The 27,487-nt window shown below is 40.9% G+C and overlaps 1 protein-coding gene across 1 annotated transcript; it reads right to left on the bottom strand.

Moving 5' to 3' along the window:
- DPT (dermatopontin) lies at positions 1 to 27,487 on the bottom strand. Its single transcript, XM_042031851.1, has 4 exons — positions 27,144 to 27,487; positions 16,466 to 16,591; positions 7,087 to 7,194; positions 1 to 1,397 (listed from the first exon to the last, which is right to left on the bottom strand). The coding sequence occupies exons 1-4, from the start codon at positions 27,440 to 27,442 to the stop codon at positions 1,331 to 1,333; spliced, it is 600 nt and encodes a 199-aa protein (XP_041887785.1). The 5' UTR covers positions 27,443 to 27,487; the 3' UTR covers positions 1 to 1,330.

Raw genomic sequence — 27,487 nt, 5'->3', positions numbered from 1 at the left:
CAAAATCTATCATTCCTTTATTGGACAAGTGAAGTTTTAATGCTCATGCTTGAGGGTATGCTTGTAAACATGCTAAAAATGCTTGGAATATGGAAATTTGCTGGCTCACACCACTGTTTCCTATGAAGCATTGCAACCTTAAATTGGCACGTGGAGTCATCATGGACCTTTGAGCCACCACCACCAACTGCTAAGTTCACCATTAAAGTCATCAACTAAGAAACTGAACCCTAAATTCTGGCTTGTTCAAGAGTGAAAATCCTATCTCAGATCTTCCTGAAACAGATCAACAGTCTTTCTTGTTGGATTATAGCTGCACAAGTGCTGTGCAGTCTTGGAACATGGTTATTTTATACTTTACAGGGAATAGGATTTGCAAGTTGGAGGAAATAAGGTCACCTAAGGCACTAGCTTTATTTGTCTATTCTAAGCCAAGAATGTATTACCAAAGGCAGATGGATGTTGTACAGGCACCCACAGAGGAAACCCAATCCACCTGAAAAGCAGACTCCTGAAGAATGCAGTATCCATATTTACTGAGAGTGAGTGGCCTGACCTATTCCTGGCTTTGCCCAGAGTAGAGCTCTTGGTTAGTCTTGTCATTAGAGATTTTTAAGACAATATAAAAGAGACTCTCAGTAAAGCTGGGTTAGATTTCTGGTTTTATTTATGGATCTACTCTCATTTTTATCAGTTATTAATATCTTTCTGTTGTAAGTACTCGGAATTCCCCTGTGTGGGCAGACCTTTGTTGCAGTGGAGTTACGCTGAGGGCCGTAACAGGTAACACCAGATGCAGCCCATCAGAGACCTCCCAATGCCATTTTCTGCACACCTCCAGCTACTAAACTCTGAGAAGCTGGTAGGGATCACTGGATTCATTCCAAGTAGAAGTCAGGAAAGTCTAGTGTATGTTGAGAAGTGTATAATATATTTCCACCTCATTTGGAGCGACTGCGCTGGGAAGCCATTTATACAGAGTTTCTGTGTGAAAGGAAGTTGTACACGTTTAGAATGGCTATATGTATATATAAGAAAGGTAACTGTGCATATGCCATAGATTTGTGTATCATAAGCATGTTTGTCATAAGCAAATTTAATTGGGGGATACAACTGTCAGTGCAGCTTGGAAGAATCCTCTGAATTCACTGTTGTAAGCATGTGGGCTGGCAATTTACGTATTAGCTCCAGAGGGGAATTATATCTTCAGCAGACAGCTAATGAGTCTTGGTACTTTTTTGTGAGCCTAACTGACCTTCTCCTGTAATCACTAATCCTCATCCCACCCTGTCTGTCCCCAAGCTTTCCAAATGGAGTACACTCAATCTTTTTAAGCATTTTGAAATGGGCAGTCATAATCTGTCATCCTGCAGACAATAAATTTCCACTGACGATCCCTGCATGAAAGAGAGACAAGAGAGAGGTATTAGTGAGCCAGAACTGCAGAAGATGCTCTACAAGTAAGACTAACTTTATACTAGGTATTGTGGCAACACAAACATCTGTCTGCCATTAACTGACTTTCATCTGGGTGCTTTGTTTTTATGGGCTGAAAGGACATTAAATATGTGTGATAATTACAGTTCCTTCACACTCCTTTAAAAGGTAAGAAAATCAGCTCTCTGAAGAAGCAGGTCTCTGAATATCCTTCAGAAGACAGTGAATCTTGATGGTGATCAGTCCTGAACTAGCTTTTAATCAGTGACCAAGAGGAAAAAGATGATTCTGTCAAAAGTTACTGTCATGTCATATATTGTTCAGTAATGTGTAAAAAGTACATGAGTGATTTTCAAGCTATGTCCAATAGGGGAGTTATCCACATGGCAAATTTCACATTTTTCATTTTTGTTTGGTTTGGTTTTTTTTTTCTTTAATGTCTTTCACTACTAGGTCTTTCAGTTAGTGTCCTTTATTAAAGATCTGAAGGAATCAATAGTGAGAGAAATGAAATTCATTTCTCATCCTGGATAAGTCACATGTGAGGAAGAGTAATGTTTATGAATGTAAGGAGAGTTTAAGCACTTCCCACTTTGTGAGTGGTATTCTCTCTCAAGAGAGTGATAGGAAACCTAACAATTGTTAGTAGGAAGCCTGACTGGAACAGTGGGATTCAACACTGGAGGCCAGTGATTTAGTGTCCAAGAGATGCAACAGGCTACAAATTTAATTTCCACCTTAGCTTATTGTTCATTAAATTTTCCTTTGACAAACAGATGTGAGTTCAGCGGACCAAATACTGTCCTGCAGTGGAGGGAGAGTTGAATTTAAGCTGCTTGATACTGGCTAACTTGAATTTAGATCCAAAGTACAGTCCTTGCAGATGGCAGTTGTTATTTATACTGGTAATGGGTAGTCCTCCAAGACGTTTCTGAAAGCTTGGATTCTGCTAATAGTGATGTCCTAAAGCTGAGGCTTGGGATGGGTAGTGCTGCTGGGGTGATTTAATGGAAGCTTGCATTTCAACACCAAACTGATGCCAAACTGCTGCCCCTCGGGAATGTGCTGAGGCCCCTGAGCCCAGATTTTGGTATTAACTGTGCTTACGTGGTGTCATTGACTGTGTGACTCTGTCCTGGAATAAGATTAATTTGACTCTTAAGCCCTGTAGGTACACCTTTTATACCTACATTGCAGCTTTCATTAACTGAGGGTTTTTTAATTGGAAATTTACTGTGCTACTAAACCACCAGTTTATCTTGAGTGTCATTTGGAACTGGGTCTGTCTCATGCTCATCAGCAAGTCTGATGTAACAGTTACACAGTGTTTGGCTTTGGTTTTCTTTAGATCTTTCCTAGATGTTTTTAAATTGTAATTTCCCCATAAAACTGTTACCAAAGGTTAATGAAATGCAAGATTCATTTTTAGTTTTATTTTAAGAATCCCTTATTTGGTCTATGTGCATGCTCCTCAAAGACAGTTATTACTCTTTTGGTCACTAAGTTACCAAGAGAGAAAAAATAAAGAGGACTTGTCTGTGGAAAATAGGATTATATTAGTCAAAGTTAAGGTCTGCTAAACTAGCACCCATTGTCAGAGAGACTTTTAGCTCAACATCTTAGGTCAAGTAATTTTTCTAAAATAAGACATTGTGAAATTAAAAGTCAAGGTCTTTAAAATAAATGTATTCTAGTCACCTGAATTAATAGCATGCTTTAAAATACTGGAACAGAATTATTTCTAAAGCTGTCAGTTGGACTTGCAGACACTAGCATGTATGTACATTGTTGATGCATTTAATGGCGTGCTACCTCTTTTTCCCCTGTTATTTGTGTTTGAACTCAAGCATATATGCCCAGCTTTTCAGGATGCAGGCAATTTCTTTGTGCTATTGCTGCTGTGTGCTTAATTTAGTAGTTATCAGCCTGTTCCAATTTGTAGATCCCTTACAAATTTACCAGTGGGGATGTAGATCCCATCAGGAATTGCCTTATGAGGCATACTCTAGAATATATCTGAACTTGCCTTTGCAGATCCTTAACACCAGTTTGCAGGTGTCGTCCCCTCCCAGTTCCTAAATTCATGCATTTTCCTTGGCTTCAAGAATCAATATTGAACTGTCACTTTTGCTTTCCAGCTGTCGTGTGCTGTCAGATTTGAATTTTTGATGTATAGAGAAATTTCTTTTATCTCCAAATATTGTTGAATAATCTGTTTCCAATTCAGTTTAAAAATTCTGTGAATTCCTATTCATATTGAGTTTGACAAAATCCTCTTTCTTCGGTCATATGAAACTTATTAGGGACCTTAAATACCCCATAATTTAGCTCAGCTGAGCTTGGTGGGTGTCCAGCTTGTCTCGGCATTTCAAACGTGCTTTACTGTCGGGGTATCTGGCTGTCGATTTATTTTTCAGTGATGATGTCTGAGCAGTTAAGAAATAACTGGTTATCCAGATCACCCAAATAAGTGGAGCAGAGAACAGTTTTGTAAAAGAAATGAGCTTATGACAGTCTGCATGTGCTATTTTTATACTACATAGCAAAGGACAAGCTGTGGCACCTACCAAGAAGGCCTGGTAATTCCCACCTCCCTGTCCAAGATACTTGCTGCAGGTTAGGTTGTGAAAGTTCCAGTGGTGCTCTCTGGACTGAGGAGACTGATCCAACCAGATCGCAGCCACATAACAATGCTCCACCAGAAAGCCACCACTTGGCATGCTTCAGAGCTCAGGCTGAAGGTATTTTGTTGTTTGGTTTGTGGGTTTAATTTTGGAAGCTATACTGCAAATGGTTTGCAATGTGCCTGTGTATGTGGGCAGTTTCAGTTGTTTACAACCTGCTTCACAATACCCCATGTCCTTCTCTGAAATTTGACTGTATCAGTCTGTCTAACGAAGATACTGCCCGTCCCTGCAAATGTTCCCTTATTTATGTCCTTAGGTCATCCTGTCTGCATCAGTGTTATCACCACACCACACTCCTGAATGGGCTCCCAGAGATACTTCTGGCCTCTTCTAATTCTTTGCAGCTGCTTTTGTCTTGCTTTATAGACAGTTGTTTTCTCCTTTTGACCTATTTAAAATGAGACTGGAAAATGTAAATATTAAGCACTTCTGAAGTCTGTTCTCCACAAAGGAGCAGTTAAAACCTTTGATGATGAACAACTCTTTCATTCATTCCAGATACACAGGCATGGAAACTCACAGAGAGTGATTACAGAAGTGTTGGTGGGGATAACATCATTCTAAACTTTCTGTGTCCTTTGCCACAAGCACCACATGCTGTCTCAAATATCTTTGTCTCAACAGTGACCTCAGTGATGCAATGTCTTAGGGAGTAGGAAGGGAAGATATGATTTCTGCAAGTTTATTGAAAAAGTCTAAAAATACCTACCAGTTTGAAGTGATTGGGAAAGCTTAAACTGAAATACCTTCAGAGGCTTTTGTTTGCCTCTCGTTAGCTCGAGAACGTTGTCCATCATGAACTAAATAGTATGGACGCAAGTTTAATATGCTTGAAAATGAAGAGCAATTAAAAACCGTTCACATAGACAAGTGGAACATGTGCATGCCCCTGGCAGGCTGAGACTCAGAAGACCTTTTTCTGCTCCTATTCTGCCTCATGAGCTGCAAAGAACCATTAAGGATGACAAATTTTGCTGACTCTTGTGATTCATACTGCTCAGGAGGAGTGTTACAGCCTAAATCTGAATTCTGAACTGAGGAAGCAAGAATTTTTTTTTTGCTTCATTCACTTGGCAACACAAATTAGTTCTAGTCATTCTGGAAGCTGAGGGCCAGAAAGTTCTTTGGCGCAGAAAACTTTTCTAGTTTGCAATTCATAAAATATTTTCTCTGTAGTTTCAACCTGCTACTATTGCAGGTTTATGTCTGCCACCAGAGCAGTGGTAGGACAAAGGTGTGCTGAGGGTTTTTCCTCTTTGAGGCACTGTGGTCCCTTGAGGACTCCCAGTGCACATTCCCTTGATGCTGCCTCTGCTCCTGCCCAGTCCCCCCATTGCCACTCTGTTCTGAAGGCTGCCTTCAGCAGAGAGAGAAATCTGCTCAGAGGCATAGGCTACCTCAGCTGCTTTGTTTTCCAGGCTTGTCCTTGTGATTCCAGACTTTACCCTGGTCCACATCCGATGGAGTCTGGATTCCAGCTGCAGGGATACCCACTGTCTGCATTATTTCCCTGAGTCTCTGTCACAACCACAAGGAACAAGGATTAAGGATAGCACTGGGGAATATTTTAGAGGAAAAGCCCAGAACAGGGCTGTCCCTTACGACCTTGTAAATTCTTTATCTAAAGCGATAAATCGATACCTTTGGGTCAAGTATCTGTGAAAATTATTCTTCCACTTGTAGGAAGAATTTGCAGACATGGCTTCCATTTGGTAATAAACAGGATAATGTATTTTAGCCAGGAAATTGCAGTTATGGACCTGCAGCAGTCCTACAATGTGTTGTCATTTCTGGAAAAATCTCCTTATTTTAGGGTAGCATTTTGGTTGAGGGATCCCTATAGTGATCTTCGGCAAGCTGAGAGCATTACAGTGACAAAAGTATTTTGGCTGCTTTGAGTGTTATTAGAGAGAGCTTGAAATAGTGGTGTCTTTAAACTCTCTCTTCTCTCCTCCTCCTCATGTACCCGGTGTTGGCAGAGCATTGCAGCACACCTTGCCTTGCTGTCTGCGCTGTGCTTGATAATAAATGCACTAATATACTGGACTGAGATGCCTGATAAAAGACATCAGCAAAGAAATAGCTCATGATTGATGTATTAGAGGTCAGCTTGAAAGAATCAAGATCCCTCTCCCACAATCAGGTTTCAAGGACTGCTTACACTCTTCTTAAACCTGCTGTTAGGATCTCTGTAGCCCTAGGCAGGCAACAGTCTGGAGTTTATGTTAAATCCAAATTTTAAAACTTTGCAGTTGTGCATAGTAAAAAGGGAGAAACTCTTTTTTAACTAAGCAGAAAACTTGTGAATCCATTTGCATGACTATGACTTCACTAGCCACAGGGACTCTCCCAAGAGGACTAGCAAATGCCAAGAAATAACCAGGACTGATCAAGAAAATGTAGTTAACTCATTTACTGGAAAAGGATCGAGGTGCACTGCATTTCCTGAGTTCCTGGTGTGGCTTGAACCTCTTAGAATTGTGTTGAAATGGATTGGGCAGTTTACAACATTCACATTGCAGTTTGTACGGTCTTAACTTTGCACGCTGGCAGATTCCCTGCTTCTTTGCAAAGAAAAGTGGACCGAAACAGGTCCCTGACAGCAGAGGGTGTTTTTAGTGAGCTCAATGAAATATGCTCCAAATAGAGGTAGGTGAGAAAATGTACTGAAGTTCTGCTGCAATTTGTGAAGGTCAGATTCAGCCCAACCTACCACTGCTGTATTTTTCACTGCTCAGATGGACCTGGCAAATGATCCCCATTAGCATGAAGATGCTCTGCTCCTGATATACCACCTTGGGCAATGAATCATATGTACTGTGAACTTTGGTCCTCAGAAGTACAGTGTGATGCTGAGTACCACAGCAGATGGTGTGTAGCCATGAACTGTTGGGGGGAATTAGAAAAGACAGACCTTTTTTTTTTTTTTTCCAATTTCTACTGAAACAGATGAAAAGCAAACCTGTGCACAGCAGAGAACGTTGTGGTTGCCCCACGGATATAATAGTCGTAAGTGTACATCATCATGTCCATATCTTCTCCATAGTGTCCTGGATATTCTGTTGTTAACCTTTGAATTAAGGAAAAAGAAGATAATATAATTCACCATCTTATAGAAGAGTCCAGTTGAATGAATACAACTCAATTAGTAGATTTTTCCTGCTTCTTTGGAAGTTCTTGTTTCTTAACAGCACCATAAGATAGAGTCTCACGAGGCTGCCTTTCTCATCTATGCAACTAATTCAGGTAGCTATTTGAATAAAATTCAGCAAATTTAGAATAGTTAAGAGCAAACTGGAGTATTGGAATATATGTATATACATCTGCAGACCCAGGGTAAAAGTAATCTGAACAAGAAGATAAAGCTTGTCTACTACTTATGTCTTTATTGCAGGGATTTGCTCCAGTCTCTTGTGAGTCTCTTTGGTTTGCAGCTGTAGACTGCAGTAAATGTTGCCAAGTCAAATGACTCTAAGCATTTATCCATTTATGAATTTTATTAAGTGACTGTAACAATTAGTCCATTACTCTTTGTTGTTTCCTCTTTCTGCCTAATTTATAATGTAAAATTATGGGCCTGGATGATATTTGTGGAGTGTATTTTATCTGAGAAGTTCAAAGTGCTTCTTCAATTATTAATCAAATTATGATTGCTGCTTCCCTGGGAAATAGCCAGGGAATTATCTGTAATTCATTTTACAGATAATGAGCAGATTCAGGAAGGGGCTGGAAGCTTGACCAGTACTTTCTGTCAACATTATGTCTGAAGTCTGAATGGAAACCTGGCACTCCTTGTACTACACCATTTTACATGGGAGTTGCTAGTGGAGTTGTGTCAGCTACTCTCTGAAATGGCAAAGGGAAGAATCAGGTTCCCTGTAAGGGAGATGCTGCTCCTGTGGAAATAAACAGCCCAGCTTCTGTTGAGACTAACAGGGTTAAGGCACCTTTACAGAAATCCTGACAACCTTTTCCTGACTTAATCCAGCCCAGCAGCAGTACTTGAATGATGCTTGAAGGTAATCCAAGCGCATATTCCAGTCAGCACTTGTGCATCTTTACATTTTGTTCAATTGATGGAATTTAAGCACAGCCTTCAATATTTTACTCACTAGGAATATAGCTATTGGGATGGGTTGGAGTTTTTATAATGAGGTGTTTTGGGTGTATTTGGAGGCCAAACCTGTAAGTGTTGGAGAACGCAGAAGCTGAAAGTTTACCTGAAAACTGAGGTACTCTGGACTATTAGGTTGCTTTCCAGATCATACTCAGCTTTTGAAAGAGCATCATTCAGTTGGAACATCGTTCCTAACAAATCATTACTCCTTGACAAATGAAAAATGGGTCTGCATGTGACATTCAAGCATGGCCTTATAAGAGCCTCAAGTCTAATCAGTCAACTTCTTTGAATATATCTTGTTCCATCTGAATATATCATGCTTCCTGTCCTTTGGCCATGACATTCATCACACAGATTCTGAGTTATAGTACAAGGACACCCATCCCAGAGTGTGTTTGGGAAGCAGAAGATCAGGCCTGGTCACAGTGTCTGTTGTCAGAGCTCTGACCAAGGACACATGGATTTGCAAAGCCCTCGCAGTGCTCTGCCATTGGTAAGAAATAACAGCAGTTATTTCACAGGTCATGCAGACAGCTGCTGCAGACTAGGAAAAAGAGAAGAACGCATGTACGCTGTTCCCTCAGCCAGAGGAGAGTCCCCATATTTAGTTTACTAATTTGGACCTTGAATGTCTGATAGCGCATCTTCAGAAAATCCAGGGTCATAGAAGGTTTTAAAAATGTGGTATGGACCAGGATTTAATTTTGCATTCTCCCATCAACTCCAGGCTTTGATGCTTTGTTTAGCTACTATTATGAGAAGACACTAAGACATGTGGTTTTTATATGTTCTACCAAATGTGTTTCATAACATCTGTTTGGCACTCAGCAAGGAAAATGTTCTGTAATCTTGACCAGCAGTATGTGCAGGGCAGAGGAGACTGTGCACAACACAAGGTTAAAACGCTGCTCTTTGCTCTGCTCAGAAACAGAACTGAGAGTCAGCTGTTGGAACTTCTTTCATGGGCCTCTCAGCTGAAAAGTAGATCTGATGATAAGCTTCTGAATTGCTGTGGTCTCACAGACCTTTTGCAGAAGCATGCAGTGTTACTCTGAAGTGCATTGGGAGTTTTCGTTTAGCTTCTCTCTTTTCTTTCTGACTGCTGCCATTTCCTCCTCCCTTTCTACTAACTTCTCCACATTACCATGCAGCCTCTTAAGGCTCCTCTGCTAAGAAATGTTCAAAAAGCAAATATATGCAATTACAGAAAATAAATTATTTGGGGACTTGAGCTGCTCTGAAGTGTGTCTTGTTATATAGACAGATGCCTACTGACTCCTTTTGTTCGGGAGAGAAAAATTAAAAATAGTGCTATGACAGCAGTGTTCAAGTTCACATGAGTCTGTGTGGTCTGTCTAATTCATTTCTCTTTGACGATTGCTGCACTCATTTCTGAAACTGTTCCCCTAAGACCCTGAATTTCAAGGTTGCCTGGCTTGCACTGTGTTCTTTAGAAGGAAATGTCCATGTAGCAGGACTCTGTGGTGCGTCCCATTCCTTTTCTATTATCTCCGTTTTTTGAATCGTGAGGGTAATTCACATAAAATGTGTCTGCACTTAGAGATCCTCTAGTATTTAATGCATAGGGGTAGTCACTATGTGGTTTTCTCATCATTAAGGGGAGAAAGATAATTTAAGACAGCCACTGAGGGTCTTCCCAAAGTGGTCTGCCTGGCCCAGGACAGCAGTTCCCTCAGGATTTGTTGTAGCGTGGTCTGTACCCTTATTATCAAGTACTTAACTGAAAATATTAAATGTTTTACTCACTGATGCATACAAAGTGCCTATCAACTTGTGAGTCACCTATCACAGCGTCCAGACACATCACTTATTTACAAACATTTGTAAGCCACCTGTGGCAATGTATGGTTTGTACCTGAGAGGAGTCACGAAACGAGTGTGAGACAGTTTTTGCCCGGGTTAGTGAGGGTTTGCCTGTCCATGGGTTTCTCATTTGGGAAAAGCCATCCACAGTAACCTTCACAGTGCCCTGTAAGCACTTCTGGCCCTGAACCTATAGCAAGGAGAGTTGGGCTAGGTGAGCAGGGAGAAGTATGGGAATTGCCAAGTGCTCAAAGCTGCTGCTGCTGTTAGGGGTGTTGTAAGACCTGTATGACCAAGCCGGGGTGCCTGTGGTGCCTGAGGGGGTACGTAACAGGGGCCCTAGCAAAGAGGCTTGCAAGGCAGCTGTGAGAAGACCTGTGTTATACCGACTGTGGGCTCTAGGCACTGAGTAATTTGTTGCCAAACAAAGGCCGAGGGGCAGGGGCTAGCAGGGTGCATTTAGTGGAATTGTTTGTTGAACCCAGATACACACACGGGTGTTTGGGAAGGACTTGTAGGGGAGCAAAGAGTAATGTGAGACCTTTAAAAACTGGTAGCCTTTTCAGTCTGTATGATTTGCAAGAAAATACACAAAAGATGAACTCTGGTTCAGCTTTTCAAATCTACTGCTGGATAGTATTGGGTGTATGATGTTTGGGTACAAGAGGCTTGGAGCACCAGTGGCATTGTCAAGAGAGGAGAAAGAAGGTAATTCTATGTTAAAGACTAGGAAAGAAAATCTTGTGCTAGGGGGTGTAAGTAGTTTGGCCTGTGTGTGAGACAGCAGGAAAAGGTGACAGAAAAAGGTGTTTTCATAATGGCATTTTTAGCTCGAATAGAGTTGATGTAGAATGGTTTATCTTTTCAGTGGTTTGCATTGCTTCAACCATCCACATGTTCTTCTAATGTATTTCACTATAATCCTATAAATCTTGCCTAGGGTAGGATAGATATTGAAAAAAAAGGCATTAAATCTTTACCAGGGTTACTGTTGTTTTTATTTTAATCTGAAAATAGCTGCGATGTTTATTTTCCATGGTGAAGAATTGCTATGGTAGAGATTTATAGAAAGCACAGAGTTACTCATTGAGCACTGAGAAGAATGTTTTGTACTAATCTACAGTAATCTGTGGCATTCTTAACAATTGACTTCAGAAATAGTTATTGTGAGTCTATTATTTACCAATAAGAAGATCAAGTCGCACCAATGGCCTTAATATGTATAGTCTGCTAATTAAAGAAATAAATGGGAACTATGGGTAGGCCTTGCTTTCAGATACCAAGCAGACAAAAGAAATGAGTCTTTTAAAATATCAGAGAGAGTCAGCAGTAGAACTCACAGTTTCTGGCTCCAGTTGTTGAATATACTTACTCCCTGTAGTAAGTACAGGGTATTGGAATATCTTACACTGTTCACTTCTTGTGCAAATACAGTGCTAGCAAGGCGAATGGCTCTTCTTTAACCTTCATTTTCCTCTTTGCTGCTGAACTCTTCCTCTAACAATGCCACAGCCAAAAGAAAGAGCTGTTCCATTTCAAGATGAAAACATAAGATTTGACATTAACTTTCTGACCTTTGAGGACAAGGAGTGTCCCCTGAATGGCCTTACTTTCAGATGTTGTTTACAAATGCTTCAAGAGTATGTCTTTCCTAAAGGAGAAATTTTTTTCAAGAGCCACAAGCCTTCAAGTTACATTCAGTGAACATGGAGATCATATGCCTCTTTAATCAATTTCGACTCTTCCTCCAGCTGGAAGACAAAGGTCATCTGCTTTTAAAAATGCAAACTATGCTGAAAAGCCAAAGAAAGTCTTAGTAAGCTGTCTACAGAAATTCCGGCAAATGTTCTGAGTATAGATCCCAGATTGCTGGGCTGCTAGGGGACTAGAGGTGTCCTGGAGTTCTCTGGAGATGAGAAGTTCTCTTGTGTGGCCATGTCATGCGTTTTGGGATTGAGCTCAGGCTCCACGCTCTGAGCTCATAGATCCACAGAGACACGTCACTGCTCCTACATTCGCACTGTGTCACACTGAAAGCCACAAGCCCTCCCGGTGCTGAGGAGCCACGGGGCTGGCACAGCGGGATCACAGTTCTTCGAGGCCTGCATGAGCTTGTCCAATGCAGGTACAAGCAGCAGCAGAGAGCTCAGGGCAGCTTGTGCCTGTTCCTCAAGAAAGATATGTCCAAAGTAACTTGGCCAGATTTCCAACGTCAGAGCAAATGTGTTTCTCCTAAAATATCTCTGGAAGATAGTCCAGCAGATTGAACTGTAAGGTTGTATTTGATGGGTAATATTAAAAAAAGAATAAAACAACTAGCCCCCCCACCCCCCCAAACAGTTAAATACCTTTTAAAAAATGGAAAAAGAGGGGAGAGGAATTGGGTTGTCCAGAACGGTATGTTTCCATGACATCTATTCTGAGTTCATCTCTTGGATTTGTATCTTTGCTACTGGTTATCTCTGAAAAACCTGCATTGGATCAGATCATTTTCAATATGTCTTATGTGGCAGGTTGAGTCAAGAAAACAAAGAAGTACTTTAAGCCCCATAATTCTTGGAAAATGTAATTGTTGCCTGGACAGTGTCACCACGACAGAGAGCAGTCACAGCTCCAGACAGACCTTCTGGCATTTGAACTGCTCGTTGTTTGGAGAAGGGAAACATGCATAAACAATCTGTGCAGACTTGGGGCTGCTCTGTGACATGTGTTTGCTTTTGAGAGTATGGAGTCAAGCTTCCATTTCCTGGCAAAGATAAAAATCTGAGCTCTAATGGGACCACTTAGTGACACTGTCTCTGCATCTGTGATAGATTTCCTTCCTTTATGGTGCAAATCAGCACACAGTTTATTTTACTGTGGCAGCATTCCCTAGCCAGGTAAAGAGAGCTTTTCTGCCTCCTGTGAGGAATGTTAATTATTTTCAGTATGTTAAAAATGTGCAGAATCCATGACAAGTCTTGGCATGATGAAGAAGAAAACTAAGTACTTGTAAAAAAATTTACAAAGCAAGTGCAAAACTATGAGACTGGAAAAGATTAGTAGATTTATTTTCAAAATGAGTTTACTGCAGAGGTAAACTGGGAATTAATGGTGTGAAGATGAGCTGTGAAACAGAACTACTGGGTTCAAAGAGTAAGGATATAAGTACTGCCAAATAAAGTCCTTCTTTATGTATTTGAGTTCAATCATTTTATCAAGCAAAGTGAAAGCGAAGTTTTGGTTTCAGTCAACATGATGGTGTTATAAATTAGTATTCCAATAAATACTAGCAGTTCTCAAAAACACAGGAGTGTTCTAGGTGTAAAAACCAGGGAAAATTCTAACAAATGAGTTGCGTGGCTCATACACATAAGAAAAGCCTATCTTTATTCGTTGTAGGGTCATCTCACTTCAGGAGGAATGTAATCCTGGAGCAGAAGAGCCAAGAGAAACCATCCATAAGGATCAGCTGTCTTACTGCTTTTATATTTGCCAGAGAGCCCTCTGTGGAGACAACTGGAAGAGGAAAGAATTACTTTTCCACATAGTCATATACTAATAGAAGCCTTTGCATGAAAATAAGCTGCTTCAACCAAAACATAGGAGTCAGCAGCATGCTGATTGCCATTTCTCCACAGTTACTTTACTGACAGCTAGTTTCTGGAACAGAACAAATACTATTATAGTTTGGGGCAGAAACTGCAATAAATAATGATACTCCATACACACACATTTTTGTTGTGTCTTATATGCATATACAGTGTGAGGTCTTACCCATGGTAGCCCAGAACTACTTTGCAATTTGTTTGGAAAACATTCTTTCTGTCAAATGCATCTTAACTGGAGTGCAAGATACAGACCAGAAGTGTGATGCGTGAACAAGGGTCTTGTGACAATAACTTGGAAACACCAATGGAAGTTAGGTTGTGAGGTCTCCTGAGCTTAGGGGATGGGAAGTTTGGTTTCCGTACACTGAAGTTTAACAATTCAGACAAGTCACATCTGTGACTTCATAAGTAAAAGTTAGTCCAAAGCATGGGGTTTCACACTACCCCAGTGAAGTTCATGTTGGTTATAGCTTAGCACAGTACTCGCCCAGAGTACTCGTACACTGTCTAGGTAGGGTAAAGGGAGCAAACCAGAAAACAAACCATTCCCAGCAGACGACAGAAGAGAGACCACTGTTCTAGAGGGGAGACTTTATCTACATGGTGTGGGTCCTCCAGTAAAAAGTCCTCCTATGTGGGACCCCAGGATAACTGTGGCAGAAAGGGACTTCAAAAAGTCTCTGCTACAGCCCTCTGCTCCAAGCAAGGTCACCCACAAGGTCAGACCAGGCTTCTCAGCCTTTATTCTGTTTAGTCTTGAAAGTGTCCAAGGAGCCTCAATGAGCAATCTGTCCTCATAGAAGAAGCAGTTTTCTTTACATCCCACTGAGCAGCAGTCCTGCCCTCAAGCATGTCAGCTGCACCCCCCAGTTTGGTGTCATATGCAAACTTGGCCAGCATGCCTCCTCAAGGTCATTGATAGAGATATTAAGCAGGACAGGCACCCAGGCAGAGTATCACCTTTTAACCATTGCCCTCTGAGCCTGTTAAACCACCATATTTTAACTCATCTAGTTGTCTGTCCATCCAGACCATAACATCCTAATTTGGATAACTGTATGTGGAAAGAGCTTACCTTGCTAACTCCAAAGGCAGAATGGTTTTATAATGAACCCATAATCACAAACTATGCACCAGAAGCTTTTCACAAGCCAGGTGACACAGCTTCCCACCAGTTTTACAGCTCTCCCCTCTCAGAAGAATGTGAGTACATGGGATTTCTACCCTGCTTAGAGGGAAAAACGCTTCACCTTTCTTTGAAATGCTGCCTTTTCTGCATGGAACTGCAGGTGAACTGCGTAAAGTTTTCTTTCCCAAGCATAAAAACAGAGTGTTGTCACTGTTGGAAATAGAAGGGCAGTATAGGAGTCTCTGTGCAGCTGAGATGAAAACTAAAGACTTCAGTAACCCCCCAACATTTACATTAGGATTTGCCTTACTCTGAATGTCAATTTGCAAAGCAGAGACAAAGCTGTTCCCAGTTGTCAAGACAACATCTGAGGGAAGAAGAACTGTTAACAATAACAAAAAAAGTCAGAGATTTCTGTTCTCTCTCTGAAAATGTATGCAATATTAGAGGAGTACAAGAGATTGAAAGAACTGCTTAAAAGTCTGAGTGAGTTTCCCTTAGAGGGAAGAGCCTGGGCAGGTATGTTTATTTACAGGTAGAGAACATCCGTGGGCAATGTCTAGAAAGGAGGCAGAGGAATGTTCAGAAGAATGTTCAAAGACTTTGTTACAGAGTTCCTGTAATTTAAAGACTTTAAAAATAATAATAATAAAAACATTTCTTTTCCTCCTGCCTGCAAGGAGACTGAAGGATGAAAAGCAAGGCAGTGCTGTTGTATTTGGCCAGTAGCCAGCCAGCCAAGTAAGACCAACAGGCACATAAACAGTTTGTATGCATCTCAATGGGAAGCTTACTTCAAAGCTGAGTTCTGAAAAAAAAAATTCAAAAAAAAAATTCAAGCACAGATTTACTTTTTTCTCCCCCTACTTACTTTCTTTTTTTTTTTTTTTAAACTGTGGGTGGGTTATTCTTTGAATCCCTGAGAACAGCTGAATTTAACTTGAGTGTAACCCTGGAGCAAAAAATTATGAGTTCTCTTAGACAGAATGGACAGGAGCAATATGAGCTTCCTCTATACAGTCTGCTCCTGTCTTCGGTTTTAATTTAGAGAAACCACATCTGTGGTGTGTTTTAGAGAAACCAGGAAGCTTGGGATGCATAGCTCATTTTTCCACAGTCTCTGAGAAGTTGCCAGCACCAGTTGTGATACTCTGTTAGGATGTGACCACCTTTTCCTTTTGGGTTTATGATCAGTAGCTCATTTTGACTTTGATCTTTAAAGAGTCTTGAGAGAGGAAGCATAGTTGTATGGACTAGTAATATTATTTCTGAGGTAACTGGTATAAGTTCACTCCTGTAAGTCATTGTGGCACAAACGTGTAGCCCAGAGATGTTCCTACTCCTGTAAGTGTGCTGGATTTATAGTGGGAAAATGTCATTCCACTTAGGAGACTTGTGTCATGGTTTCCAGCACAGCTAGGCTGATGCTGAACCCCAGGCCTGTTCATTGAGGGCCAGCTACTGCATTTTGCTGCTCAGTGTAACTGCATCCTTACTCTCTTCCCTTAGCCATGGATCCTTAAGAACCCCGTAGCAGACTGGAAATAACATCTTTAGCTCCCTAAAGCACAGTTAACTCTTCTTCAGACAAGGTTTCTGACAGGTCAAGCAGCCAAAGACATTCATAGGGACTGTTGGGGGAAAGAGGCTCCCAGGTTTGGTGTCTGCTTGAACTCACCAGCAGGAATATGGGCACCTCCGGCTATAGCGGCAGCAGTAAAATTGCCATTCACGGTCCAGCACCGATGGAAAATACTGACTCTGGAAACCAGCCACCAGCCCATTGTTTGAGCAGGTTTGATACCTAATAAAGAGGAGAAAGAAGAGAACACACAAAGAAACCGTGGTATTAGATTACTTGATAGTTTCAAGGGTTTCTCAAAATAGCATTAACATTTTTGATACAGAGTGGAAGTTAAGGGTTTGACTTTGTGCTGAGAAGCACTGTTTGCACTTGCTGTGTATTGAGTAACTCTTTTCTATAAGAAAGCAGCAGTATTTAACTAATGTCTTAACATTTATGTTGTGTTTAAAACGATTTAATCTGGCTAAAGTATTTAATCATTCTAGTATGCTAACCAGGAAAGAAGATTGTGCTGTTGTTGGTGTTCTCAACTGTTTACAAATCATGAGAGTGACTTCAAAATAGTCCATTAATACTTTTGTCTATGACTGTTGGTATTTGAGGATTTGGGCTTTATTGAACTAACCTTTTCAGCTGCTTCTCTACCAAAAAAACCAAACTACACCAAACCAAAAGCAAACAAACAAAAAACCAAATAAAAAACCAAACCAACTGAACAAAAAAACCAAAGAAAAAGCCAAACCAAAAAAATCAAAGCAACCAACCAAACAAAAAAACCCCAAAAGAAAAAAAGAAAAAAGAAGCTTTAGAAGCTATTTAATAGAAGAAGTTAATTAACTTCTTTAATTGTTTTCTTTCACAATTATGTGTCTCCAGGAGAAGGGAATCTTTATTAAAAATATTTAAGCATGTGATAACATCATGATTTGATAGCAATCACACAAGGAAAACTGCGATTCAGATGTTATGGAATTTTAAGACTCACATAAATTTTATGATGATTTTCAAAAGAAAAATCTGCTGCTTCGTGCTTTCTGTGTACTCAGTTCTGCCACATGTGTGAATCACTGCCTTCAGGTGGAATCGACATGGTCTCAAAGCATGCATGCTTCTCTGTCTGCACACCCTACAACACCTAAACACTGATACCCAAAGTAATTGAAGTGGTAATCAGTTTGAATAGCTTGCTTCTTGGAGACTAAAGACGAGGAGCTCATGGAAACAGGCAGGTCATTCGTTCAGCTATTGAGTGCTCAGCCTCTCAAGCACCTTCCTGGACTCATTGCTTCCCTATTGTGAAAATGACAGGAATGACATTTCTTCCACTGCTTTTCCTTTCCTTTCTTTTCCTTTCATCAAGGAAAACCTGCAGCACACTTTCTCTGCGATTTCATAAAATCAAGTACAATGATATATCCGAAAGACACTTTCAGAAGTAACTGTATGATTAACAAATACCAAAAATTTCCCTTCCTTTCATGCAATGACCTCATGATTTATTTTAATGACCTGAAGTTCCCAGCAGGGAACATCATCTATCAGAGTCTGGCGTTTGGAAAGACATTCGTTTTTGTACAGGGGTGTTAGTGCTTGCAAAGACAGTGTGAGGCTCAAGTGTTTGTATGCAAAAACTGAAAAACTGATCAATTTTGACCAGTGCAGTGATGAATTTCCCTGCTTAATTTTCAGCCTCCACTTTTGAATGCAAGGGTCTCTTCTCTATGTCCCTTCCCCTGTGTTCTGTTGTTCAGACGAGTATTTACATTTGTTTGTGTCCCTGCATCTCCCACGCTGATGGGGCCACACGTACTTGTTGTGCTTTGTGAGACTCTTTCAAGGACCTTCAGAGTTAAATCATGGAAGGGACTCTGAGTTGCTATGGTATCACACCAAGTAAGGCAGTCTGGCTTTCACTCAGAGGATTCCAGCAGGACTTTGATAGGAAGTTGCTCTGCTTTTTGGCACATAGGCCATAGGAACATATGGCTAAGACTCTGTAAACATACTGGATAGCTGCAGATGATTGGTGTTATCCTGATGGAAGAATGGTCGACACACAGCAATATGGGGATTGGTTGTACCTGTTGCAAGATGAGCAGTAAATTGTGTAAAATAGCAACAAACTTGCGCCTCATCTTCTTCTGTCTCTCACCCTTCCCAGTTACCGGCATTTGTGCTGCTCAAGTCCTCCCTGGGAGATTTTCCAGCTCTTTTACTTAGGTGTAATAATGGGAGCACTTTATTTCTCCATTTCCTTTGCATTTCCTCTCAGAAGCTCAGTGCTGCCCTGCAATTTCCCATCCTCACTGATCAGCGTCTGATATTCCTGCTCATACTTGTCTTTGCAGGAGGTTCTTCCTTCTTTTCTCTTCCTACCTGCTCACATTCAGTCTGGGAAGTCCTGTCCTCTTTCCCACTGTCTTTGTCCTACAACAGTTTTTATTTTCTTGACACATTTTTTTCTACTAATATAGTCCAATTGTGATGGGAAGACTCTTTTTGGAAGACATGTCATCACTCATGGACACTTCTCTCTATAGTGAATTGAGAAACAAACCTAGCTAGTGTAACATTCATATATTTACATGCACACATATTTGGGTACCAGATTTTAGGAAAGTGGGGTTTTTTTTTTTATTCTGATTCTATCTTCTCATGATAAGTTTGCTTAAAAAAATATAATTGGAGTTACCTTAAAAATTAGTTTCTTAGATGGAAAGTATGGCTGGAAATAAGCCATGTCTAATAATTAAATTGCCATTTTGTTTTAACATAATTCAAAGTAAAATTTGAAATACACATTAAAGCTCATATTCATGTCTCTCTCTCTTTGCTTCTGTCTCATACGCAATGTCCTGTAATCTGTTATTCAAGCTCAGTATTTGGTTTATCAAAAGAAAGATAATAGTGATGTTGAAGTACTTTTCTTTAGCTTTGAGATAATGTAAGATTTTTTTCCTTGATCTTTCTAATTTTCCAGTAAAATCCAGATACTCCTTCAAAAATGAAGAAATGATCTCAGAACCTGGAGTGCTTATTTGTGAGCTCATATAAAATATTTCCTTCTCTTTCCTTTTCCCAGCTGGCCACTTTCCTAAAAGCAGAAAGTAATTCTTCAAGGGAAACAAACAACCCCTCCCCACACACCTTTTCAGTCGGTTGCTCTATGCACTAATGTGTGCACAAACAACACTTAATATGTCAGAATTTTTTCCTTCTCTGCTGTCACAGCAAATTCTGAAGCAAGAAGTGTTAATAAAAATTAGTGATTCAGTAACTTTGATTTATAGCCAAATCAAAAAAATGCCTATTTCATGAGACCCACTTTTTAGCACTTTTGTTGTAAAGGGTGGTTCAGTATTCAGAGTTCTCCTCACTCCTGAAATCCTGACATTGCTAAGAAGAAAGGAAAATGCCTCTTACAAGGTGAATGCAGAAGAACGTGAGAAACTGGTTGGGACTGTGTGGGATTAAACTTGGCATTGGTTAGGTTTTCTTTTTCTAGTTGGCTCAAATTGCGATGTGTGAAGAGTTGCCTTTTGGATCTGGTACTGGGAGAAGAGGAGGCGAGCTGGCTGGTAGGGGGGGAGTGAGAAGACTGGTGGTGAGGACCGGGTGCTCTTGAATGGGAAGTTGCCCTTCCCTTGGGTACAGTTGTGGGAAATGTCTGCAGTGTTCCATAGAAAGCCTTGTTCTGGGGGAAGTTCTGTGTAGTAACGGGGATATGGTATCTGAGACTTTCCTGGCCTGCTGTGATTCCTGTGAAAAGGCTCTCATCTGCGAAATCTTCTTCTGAACTGGTTAACAAGCATGGTACAGCTGAGTTCTGTCACGGTAAGCAACTAAAGCATGCATCCATGTTACAGATGCAGTTCAGGTCAGAACTGCTTTTGTTGTTCACTGGTGAGCTTTTATCTGTGAGACCAAACAAGAGCTGGTGTGAAGCAAGCCCACCCAAAATGCATATGTGAATTTTGGGTCTGTGCATGACCTATTTCACCCTAGAGATCCTCTTCAATTGTGCCTCATTATTTGCGAACATCGCTAAGAGCCTCAGCAGCCAAGTGTGTACCTCGCTGACTCAACAGCTGCCTGCTGGACTGAATACAAATAGTGCTTACAAGAATAGAATAGTTTTGAGCAATTGAACCAATTCTTACACCTACATTTTAATTTTGCTCTTTGCTAGACACAGCCCCAGAGTGCTGTGTCCCATCTAATGCTGTTGCTCTGTGGTAAACCTCCCTCTGAGGCTCCCCGTGCCTCAGGTACATAAGCACCATGTTATCCTGAGGATGACAACACAAAGAGGAAGCTTGTTCACTACAAATCTACCCAGGGAAGCCCAAGTCAAGATGCAGGTAGTGGTGCTGTTGGAACCTGCATTGGATTCCTGCTACACTGATTGGGATAGTGCTCCCTGAAGCTCTCTGGAGACATGCAGAGGCTGACACAGCTCAGTAGGCACTGGGTCATGCTGCACTGAGGGTGATTTGTTCCTTATGACAGGGAAACCCGAGAGTGTCATTCCCTGTCCCTGTGGAGGGAGGGCCTATACTGCTCTCCTGAGTTATCTTTGTGGACTGTCCTCCTTCTGTGTAATTTGGTTAACTGCATGACGAGAGCAAATTTAATGGTTGGTCTGTTACAGGTGAATTGGGAGAAATAAGAGGCTGAGGGCAGGCTCAGGACACTTGCAACTCTGGCACCCAGACAGAGGGAACAACTTATGTAGGAACCCAGAGTGCCGAGAATATTTCTCTGCCTGGTTTTAAGGGTTCTTACCCCCCTGAACAACACGGTTTTAGCCTCCAACCTTGGAAAAAATTACCAACAGTCAGACAAGAACTAGAAAATACAGTGGTGTGAATTAGGTGATAGACTACTATGTAAGATTGTCACAGGGTGAAAAATTTAGAGGTTTTGAGCTTCTCTTTGTAGTAAATAGATAAGAGTAAAAAAAATCAAAATGGAGGATTGTTGTTGTTCTCTAAACCTTCTTCTCCTTCTTCTACTACTCCATATTCTGCAGTAAAAGTAGTTTGGAATGATTGGATAGAAAATTCTGCAGTTCCTAGTCGTGTTACTGAATAATTGGTAGGAAAGTGGAAATAATGTACGTTTTTAGTAACTATTGGTTAAAATATCTTTAAAAGCTGTATAAATCTTGATAACTAGAGCTCACTCCTGCTTTTCTGTGCTCTATGCTGTACCTGGGTCACCCTAGTGGCTCTGTTCCTCTGATAAGACTTAATAAACAACTATCTGGAAGCATTGAAACTCAAGGAAAAGTCTCGGTTTATCTTTGAAATTCCTTGCAAGGACTTTCAGCAAATTCTCTCCCATCAGGAGGGACTTGATTTACTGCATGGTTCAGTGTCAAACTTTTATGTGTTTGATTAGGCCACGTCAGTCTCTAAAAGCCAGTTCTATGAGGAGTCTTCCTTATCTGTTGTGAGGTGCTGAGACATGTTGTCATGACTTCCACATGCCAAAGACAACATCTGTGACATCTTCAGCAATCTTTTTCTTTCATTTAGGGGGTGTTTATGACTTACTTTTTTCTCCCTGACTCAAGGGAAGGCAAGGCCCTTTTCACCCTGTTGATTTCTTCTTGACAGTAGCTGATGAGGCCTCTTTTTCTACAGAAACACTCCTCTTCTCCTCAGATGCTCCCACTGGACTCAGTCCATTGCAGCTGTGCTAAATGGACTTGTAACACTAGTTCTTTAACCTAAACTTAGGGCTCTGGAGAAAATTAACTTGTTTGTGCAGATAACAAAAATGGGAACATTTTCAAAGGGCAGCTGGATTATTGGGTTTGGGTAACAGAGCCTCAGATTTGAAATTTGGGATTGGTCGGAGATTGGGAACAAAACCAGTTCCTACTGATATACCAAAGTGTGCTGCCAGAGCCTGAACGGGAAGGTCCTTTGCTCAGTAGTCTGTCTTTGCACCTAGTTTGTGGGCAAAGGAGAGAGAGAATGGGAGTGGGGAGGGAGAATCTGGATATCTGTTTTTTCCAAGTCCCATCTAAACACTTTCTCAGAAGTCTAAGCAAGGAAAAGAGGCAATAAACATGGAGTAAATAGCTCTTGGCTGGAAATGCTTCGGCGTTGTGCTTTACAGCTAACTGGGAGTATATTGTGGATATGGCATGGTTTCATCTCTATTATGTGGTGTAAATGAAACTTATTTTCCTGGAAGGAAAAGTTGCTTGTCTTTGCTTGCAATCTTTGGTTCCTTTGTGTGATCCCTGTCTTTTGGTGTGATAGTTTTCAGGCAAGAAAAGCAGTTTTTCTTAAATACTTTGTACAGTAACTGCTCTGTAGAGACAACTATGTAGTATTCAACAAAGAAGTGAAGAACAGTCTCACCCTCAGTCACTCAGAACTTAGGTGGTGAAATATTTAAACAAGGTAAATATTTCTCCAGTACAAATGGAGATAAGAATGTAGAATTTGTGCTCCCTGAAATAACAGAATTCTTTGAGAAGTTGCAACATACAAATTAGTAGGACTGCGGAATCAGGGCCTGTTCTGGAGACTTTTCCCTACTCCAGACATGAGTATTTCCAAAGTATCCAGGAACTGTTTCTTGTTCTAGGTTTTTCTCTCTCTATTGAGTATCATCTTGGTTAGCAGATAGCCTCTGAAGGAGTAAGATGGTGAAACAGATTCAACAAAGCCTTTGTACATGTACTTAACTTTAAACACATTCACAGATTAATGAAGCTGAGAAGGCGTTCCTGGTCATCTGATCCAATCTATTGCCACAATTTCCCCTTTGAGTCTTGTAACAGGTTCACAAGCTTCTCATATCCTTTCAGCAAAACACAAATGCACATAATCTCTTCAGATGTGTATGCACATACATGACTAACTTCAGGGATGCATTTATGCAGTGAAGCACCATAGTTAGATATACTCTGAAACGCCACTAGGTAATTCCAGGTAGTGGTCAGAATGGATTAGTTGTCATGAGTCTGCTTGTGAAAGAGGTGGGGTACCCCAGAGAGAAGTTTTTAGAGAAGCTGTTCTCTCCATTGACCCTGGAAGGAGGCAAAGGTCATAAACTAAGCATCACTAGGCATTAGCTGCCTAATGTGGATCCGTGTCATTGTCCTCTTTCTGTTGAATCATTTTTTTCGTATCTGAAATATTCAAAGTTTTACGGTTTAATTCTCCAAGTCTGTACAATACCTAGTGTTAGTGAAGGAAGCAAATTTACCAGGAAGCTCTGCCAGTGGTTCCCTCTTGCTCCCAACTCTCCTATCCCAATGGTCCCCCCATCCATTTCTGTCATTTTGCCCCAAATGCTAAAGGCCAAAGAAAATAATGAGTTGGAGACTCTTTCTTCTCTCTTTTATATTCCCTCTTCATTTTCTCTCTTTAGCTTTTCTTTGTTTATTGTCTTTTCTAAAGAAACCTCTTTTGGGTTTGTCTCTATTGTGCAGCTGCACAGTGGTCAGGAGTGGTAATTTGAAAATCACCATTTGAAATGCCATAAGCATAATTTGTCAAAGGTTATTTTTTTGGTGTTTCTGCCAGACTAGAGTTTCTGACTAGAGTTCTGGCTGAGAAACCAGAGGGAATTCAGAGAAGAGCTGTAAGTATGATCAGTGCTTGCTTAGGAGTGCTGGAATATAAAACCTCCAGAGGAGAACTAGAAGAATGGAGATGTGTTCAGCCTGAAAGCAAAAGCATGGGTGAAGGTGTGTGGGTGAGGAAAAGGCATAGCTGCTACCTATAATTAAGTTAAAGAGATTTTACAAAAGGATGCAGCAAGCTCATTCTCATTTCTCAGTGAAGGTAGGGCAAAGAATAAAAAGCCAAAATTACAGCAGAGTACTATCTTTGACACTGTCTCCCAGAACACTATCCTGGAAAAGCTGGCAGCCCACGGCTTGGACAGGTGCACTCTTCCCTGGATTAATAACTGGCTGGATGGCCAGACCCAGAGAGTGGTGGGGAATGGTGCTGCATCCAGTTGGCACCCAGTCACTAGTGGTGTCCCCACTAGTGGGATCTGTGTTGGGCCTAATCCTACTTAATACTCCAGGGAGTATTATATAGAATTCAGTAGTCCAGGGAGGTGGTGGAGTTCACCATCCCTGGAAGCGTTTAAGGATAGACTGGACGTGGCACTCAGTTGACATGGTGGTGTTTGGTCACAGGTAGGGCTCAATGATTTCAAGTCTTTTCTAACCTAATTGATTCTGCAAAATTTTGGCAAAAACTTGACAGACTTGTAGTTACTGGTGGTACAAGTGATTGAATATCCCTCAGTGTGGTGTGCAAGGTGAGACAAAATGCTGTGTGAGACAGAGCTGAAGAAGGAATATTATAGTCCATCCTACAAGGATGGGAAACGAACTTGCAAATCCAACAGAGTGCTGTGTCAGCTGACATGAGAATGATATATTGCTCACCAACAGATTGGTTTGTTGGGAGATCAGCAGGGAAGAGAGCTGGCCAAACAGGAGCTAATGGTACAGATGGTGACTCATATTTGTGGTCCCACTTGATTACTGAGTGAATCTTTTTAGAATTGCGGATGGCTCCAAATAGCAATTAGGTGGGTGTGGAAGAGAGAGAGAAGAGGGGCACCTATGAGAAGTAAGAATGCCAAGAGAGAAGGCAGGATCCTCAGAGGTCCCCCAGGATATATCCATGCCATCACATTAATTTGAGATTGCACTTGCCTACGCTTTCACTCCAGTCTGGGATGAGACTGCTGGGCTTTTGGGCAGCAGTGTTGGCATGGCCAGGGATGTGCTGGCTTACAGCAAAGCCTCTCCCCATGAAGCACTGTCGATACAACCAGTTCAGCCCCGGGGGTGGAAAACTGAAAACTGCAGAATCCAACCAGGAACAGCTGGCTAGGATTTATGGAAATGGCCCAAGTAACTAGGAGTACAAGTTCACCTTTGCAAAAGGATATGTGTTCACTAATCAGTTTGATCTCCCCTGCTCCCAAAACAGAAGAAAGGAAGAAAGAAAGGAAGAAAAAGAAAGAAAAAGAAAAGAAAGAAAAGAAAAGAAAGTAAAAGAAAGAAAAAGAAAAGAAAGAAAAAGAAAGAAAAAGAAAAGAAAGAGAAAGAAAGAAAAGAAAGAGAAAGAAGGAAATAAAAGGAAGGAAGGTTGGTCTATGCAGCGTAGGCAGAGAGATGTAGGGATGTTGGACTGGAAATGTGAGCTAGTGAAGAAATACTAAAATAACTCCAAAAGCTAGTAAAGGGGGAGAAACAGAGTTCAGCAATTAAAGAGGGGTTGGAAAAGAAATAAATTTGGAGAAAATATAGGGTTTGCTATAGGAAAAAAGTAGGCAACAAAGAGGACAAAGTGAAAAGATTTTTTTAAGAGGTGAAGGAAAAAAGATTCAGATAATACACTGTGGATGTAGTCGTGCTAAGCATATGGAGCATGGTGATGAATCGTTACACATCAGAAGAAAATGTCCTGTATAGAATTATACAGTATCCTGTTTGTGAGAAGAGAACTTGAGCAATTGCTGCCAGGGATTTTTAGAAAGAGAATAATAAGTTTATTTTGAACAAAAGAAATGTCTAATTCAAAATTATTATGCAATAAATAGAAATTGCATCAACATATAAAAAATGAAGAAGTCATCCAGGATTATCACAATGTCTTATTTCTGCCTGTTTTGCAGCTCTCCCCCTTTTTTCCAATTCTTATTCCAAAATTAAGTATAGGGTCAATCTTTTTTTCCCTTAGCAATTGCATCAGCCATAGGTGTGTATCATGTGGTAAATGAAAGAGTATGAATGATTCAGAACAAAATTCTGAATCATTTAAAAAGCAGGAACTTCACATTTCATTGCTAACCTATTCCCACATAACAAAATTTAAAAAATCACATTGCAATTTCTGGAACAAAATGATTACAAGTATTTGAAAATACTCATTCCTGCATGCATTTCATTCTGTCCAAAGAATAATTCAATCCTAGAGTTGTCCAAAACTCTGTTTCCCATTTCATGAAAAAACCCAGAAGATAATTAAATACTGGGTATTCTGCCCAAATATGAAATACTACACTTATTTCCAGAAATTATGGTGGTCGCATTATGTGATCACCTTTGCCTCCAAGGCTGATGGAAAATGTAGCATTTAATTAAGCAAACTGACTGTATTAGGGAATTAACATGATATTCTGCTATCAACATACAGATATATATGCCACCACCATTGCTTGTTAGTGTGGATTTTTGGCACCTGTAATAACAGCACAACTAGAAAACAGCATTTCTCTATGCCTAAGCGAAAAAGACTAGCAACAAAAACACAAAGCAAAGAGCCAGTGCAATACAGAGATTATTTTTACTAGTGATAAGAGCATGAGGATGGAATGAGGAGTTTTGCAGTTTGTTCCCCCGTTTAGACACTGATTCAATGTGGCTTTTCAAGAGGGACTTTATGCTCTCCTCAGCAACGGTTCTTGCCTCATTTTCCTTATCATTGAAACAATAGCAAGACTGAACCACTTCACAGCTGAGGTTGTGAGTGACCAAAGGACACAGCATTTGTAAAGCACACTGACACCCTCCAGCAAGAAATTGCTATAGAGAAGACAAATGTGATGCTGGTCACCTCCCATGCATCGTGATTAATGAGTCTTAGGGCAGTGAAGCCTGCTGGTTATTGTGATATTAATATGCATTTGCATTGTTCTGACCACAATATTAGGACCCACATTCCACAGGGGTTATCAGGGCTGTGCCCTCCAGGGATGGTTGGGGTTATCCTACCATTCAGTTCCTGCCCTGTTGATCTCTTCCCACCAGCACTCTGTCGGCTCACCGAGGCTCTGGGATGCTGGCATGCAGGCATAGTTCCACAGTCTGTCAGAGCCTTCCTTCTTGCTGAAAACACTTCTGACGGCCACGATCACCTGCCCATGTGGGCACTGAAAGTTGAAACCTTGCCGGTACACATTGGCCCATTCATCATTATCTCCATAATTATAGGGACCATAGTAATAGTCACTGTACTGGCCCCATGCCACAGTCACCAGAGGCAGGAACACGCAGAGAAGGAAGATGTCCATCCTGAAGATGTTCCTGTCTTAGAAGTGCCCCTCTGGTTTGTTGGG

This window comes from Corvus kubaryi, unplaced genomic scaffold, assembly GCF_017639235.1.
Source record: "Corvus kubaryi isolate FWS band 111438036 unplaced genomic scaffold, C.kubaryi_AGA036_p1.0 37341, whole genome shotgun sequence".
Classification (NCBI taxonomy): Eukaryota; Metazoa; Chordata; class Aves; order Passeriformes; family Corvidae; genus Corvus; species Corvus kubaryi.
This window is presented reverse-complemented; position numbering and strand designations above follow the sequence as displayed.

What these genes read in the sequence shown, in the direction of transcription:
- DPT (XM_042031851.1), bottom strand. Translation starts at nt 27,442, where the DNA reads ATGGACATCTTCCTTCTCTGCGTGTTCCTGCCTCTGGTGACTGTGGCA. An exon ending in AACAGGGCAGGAACTGAATG is followed by an intron (nt 16,592 to 27,143) that starts GTAGGATAACCC and finishes CCTCTTTATTAG; the next exon opens with GTATCAAACCTGCTCAAACA. An exon ending in AGGTGCCCATATTCCTGCTG is followed by an intron (nt 7,195 to 16,465) that starts GTGAGTTCAAGC and finishes CTTAATTCAAAG; the next exon opens with GTTAACAACAGAATATCCAG.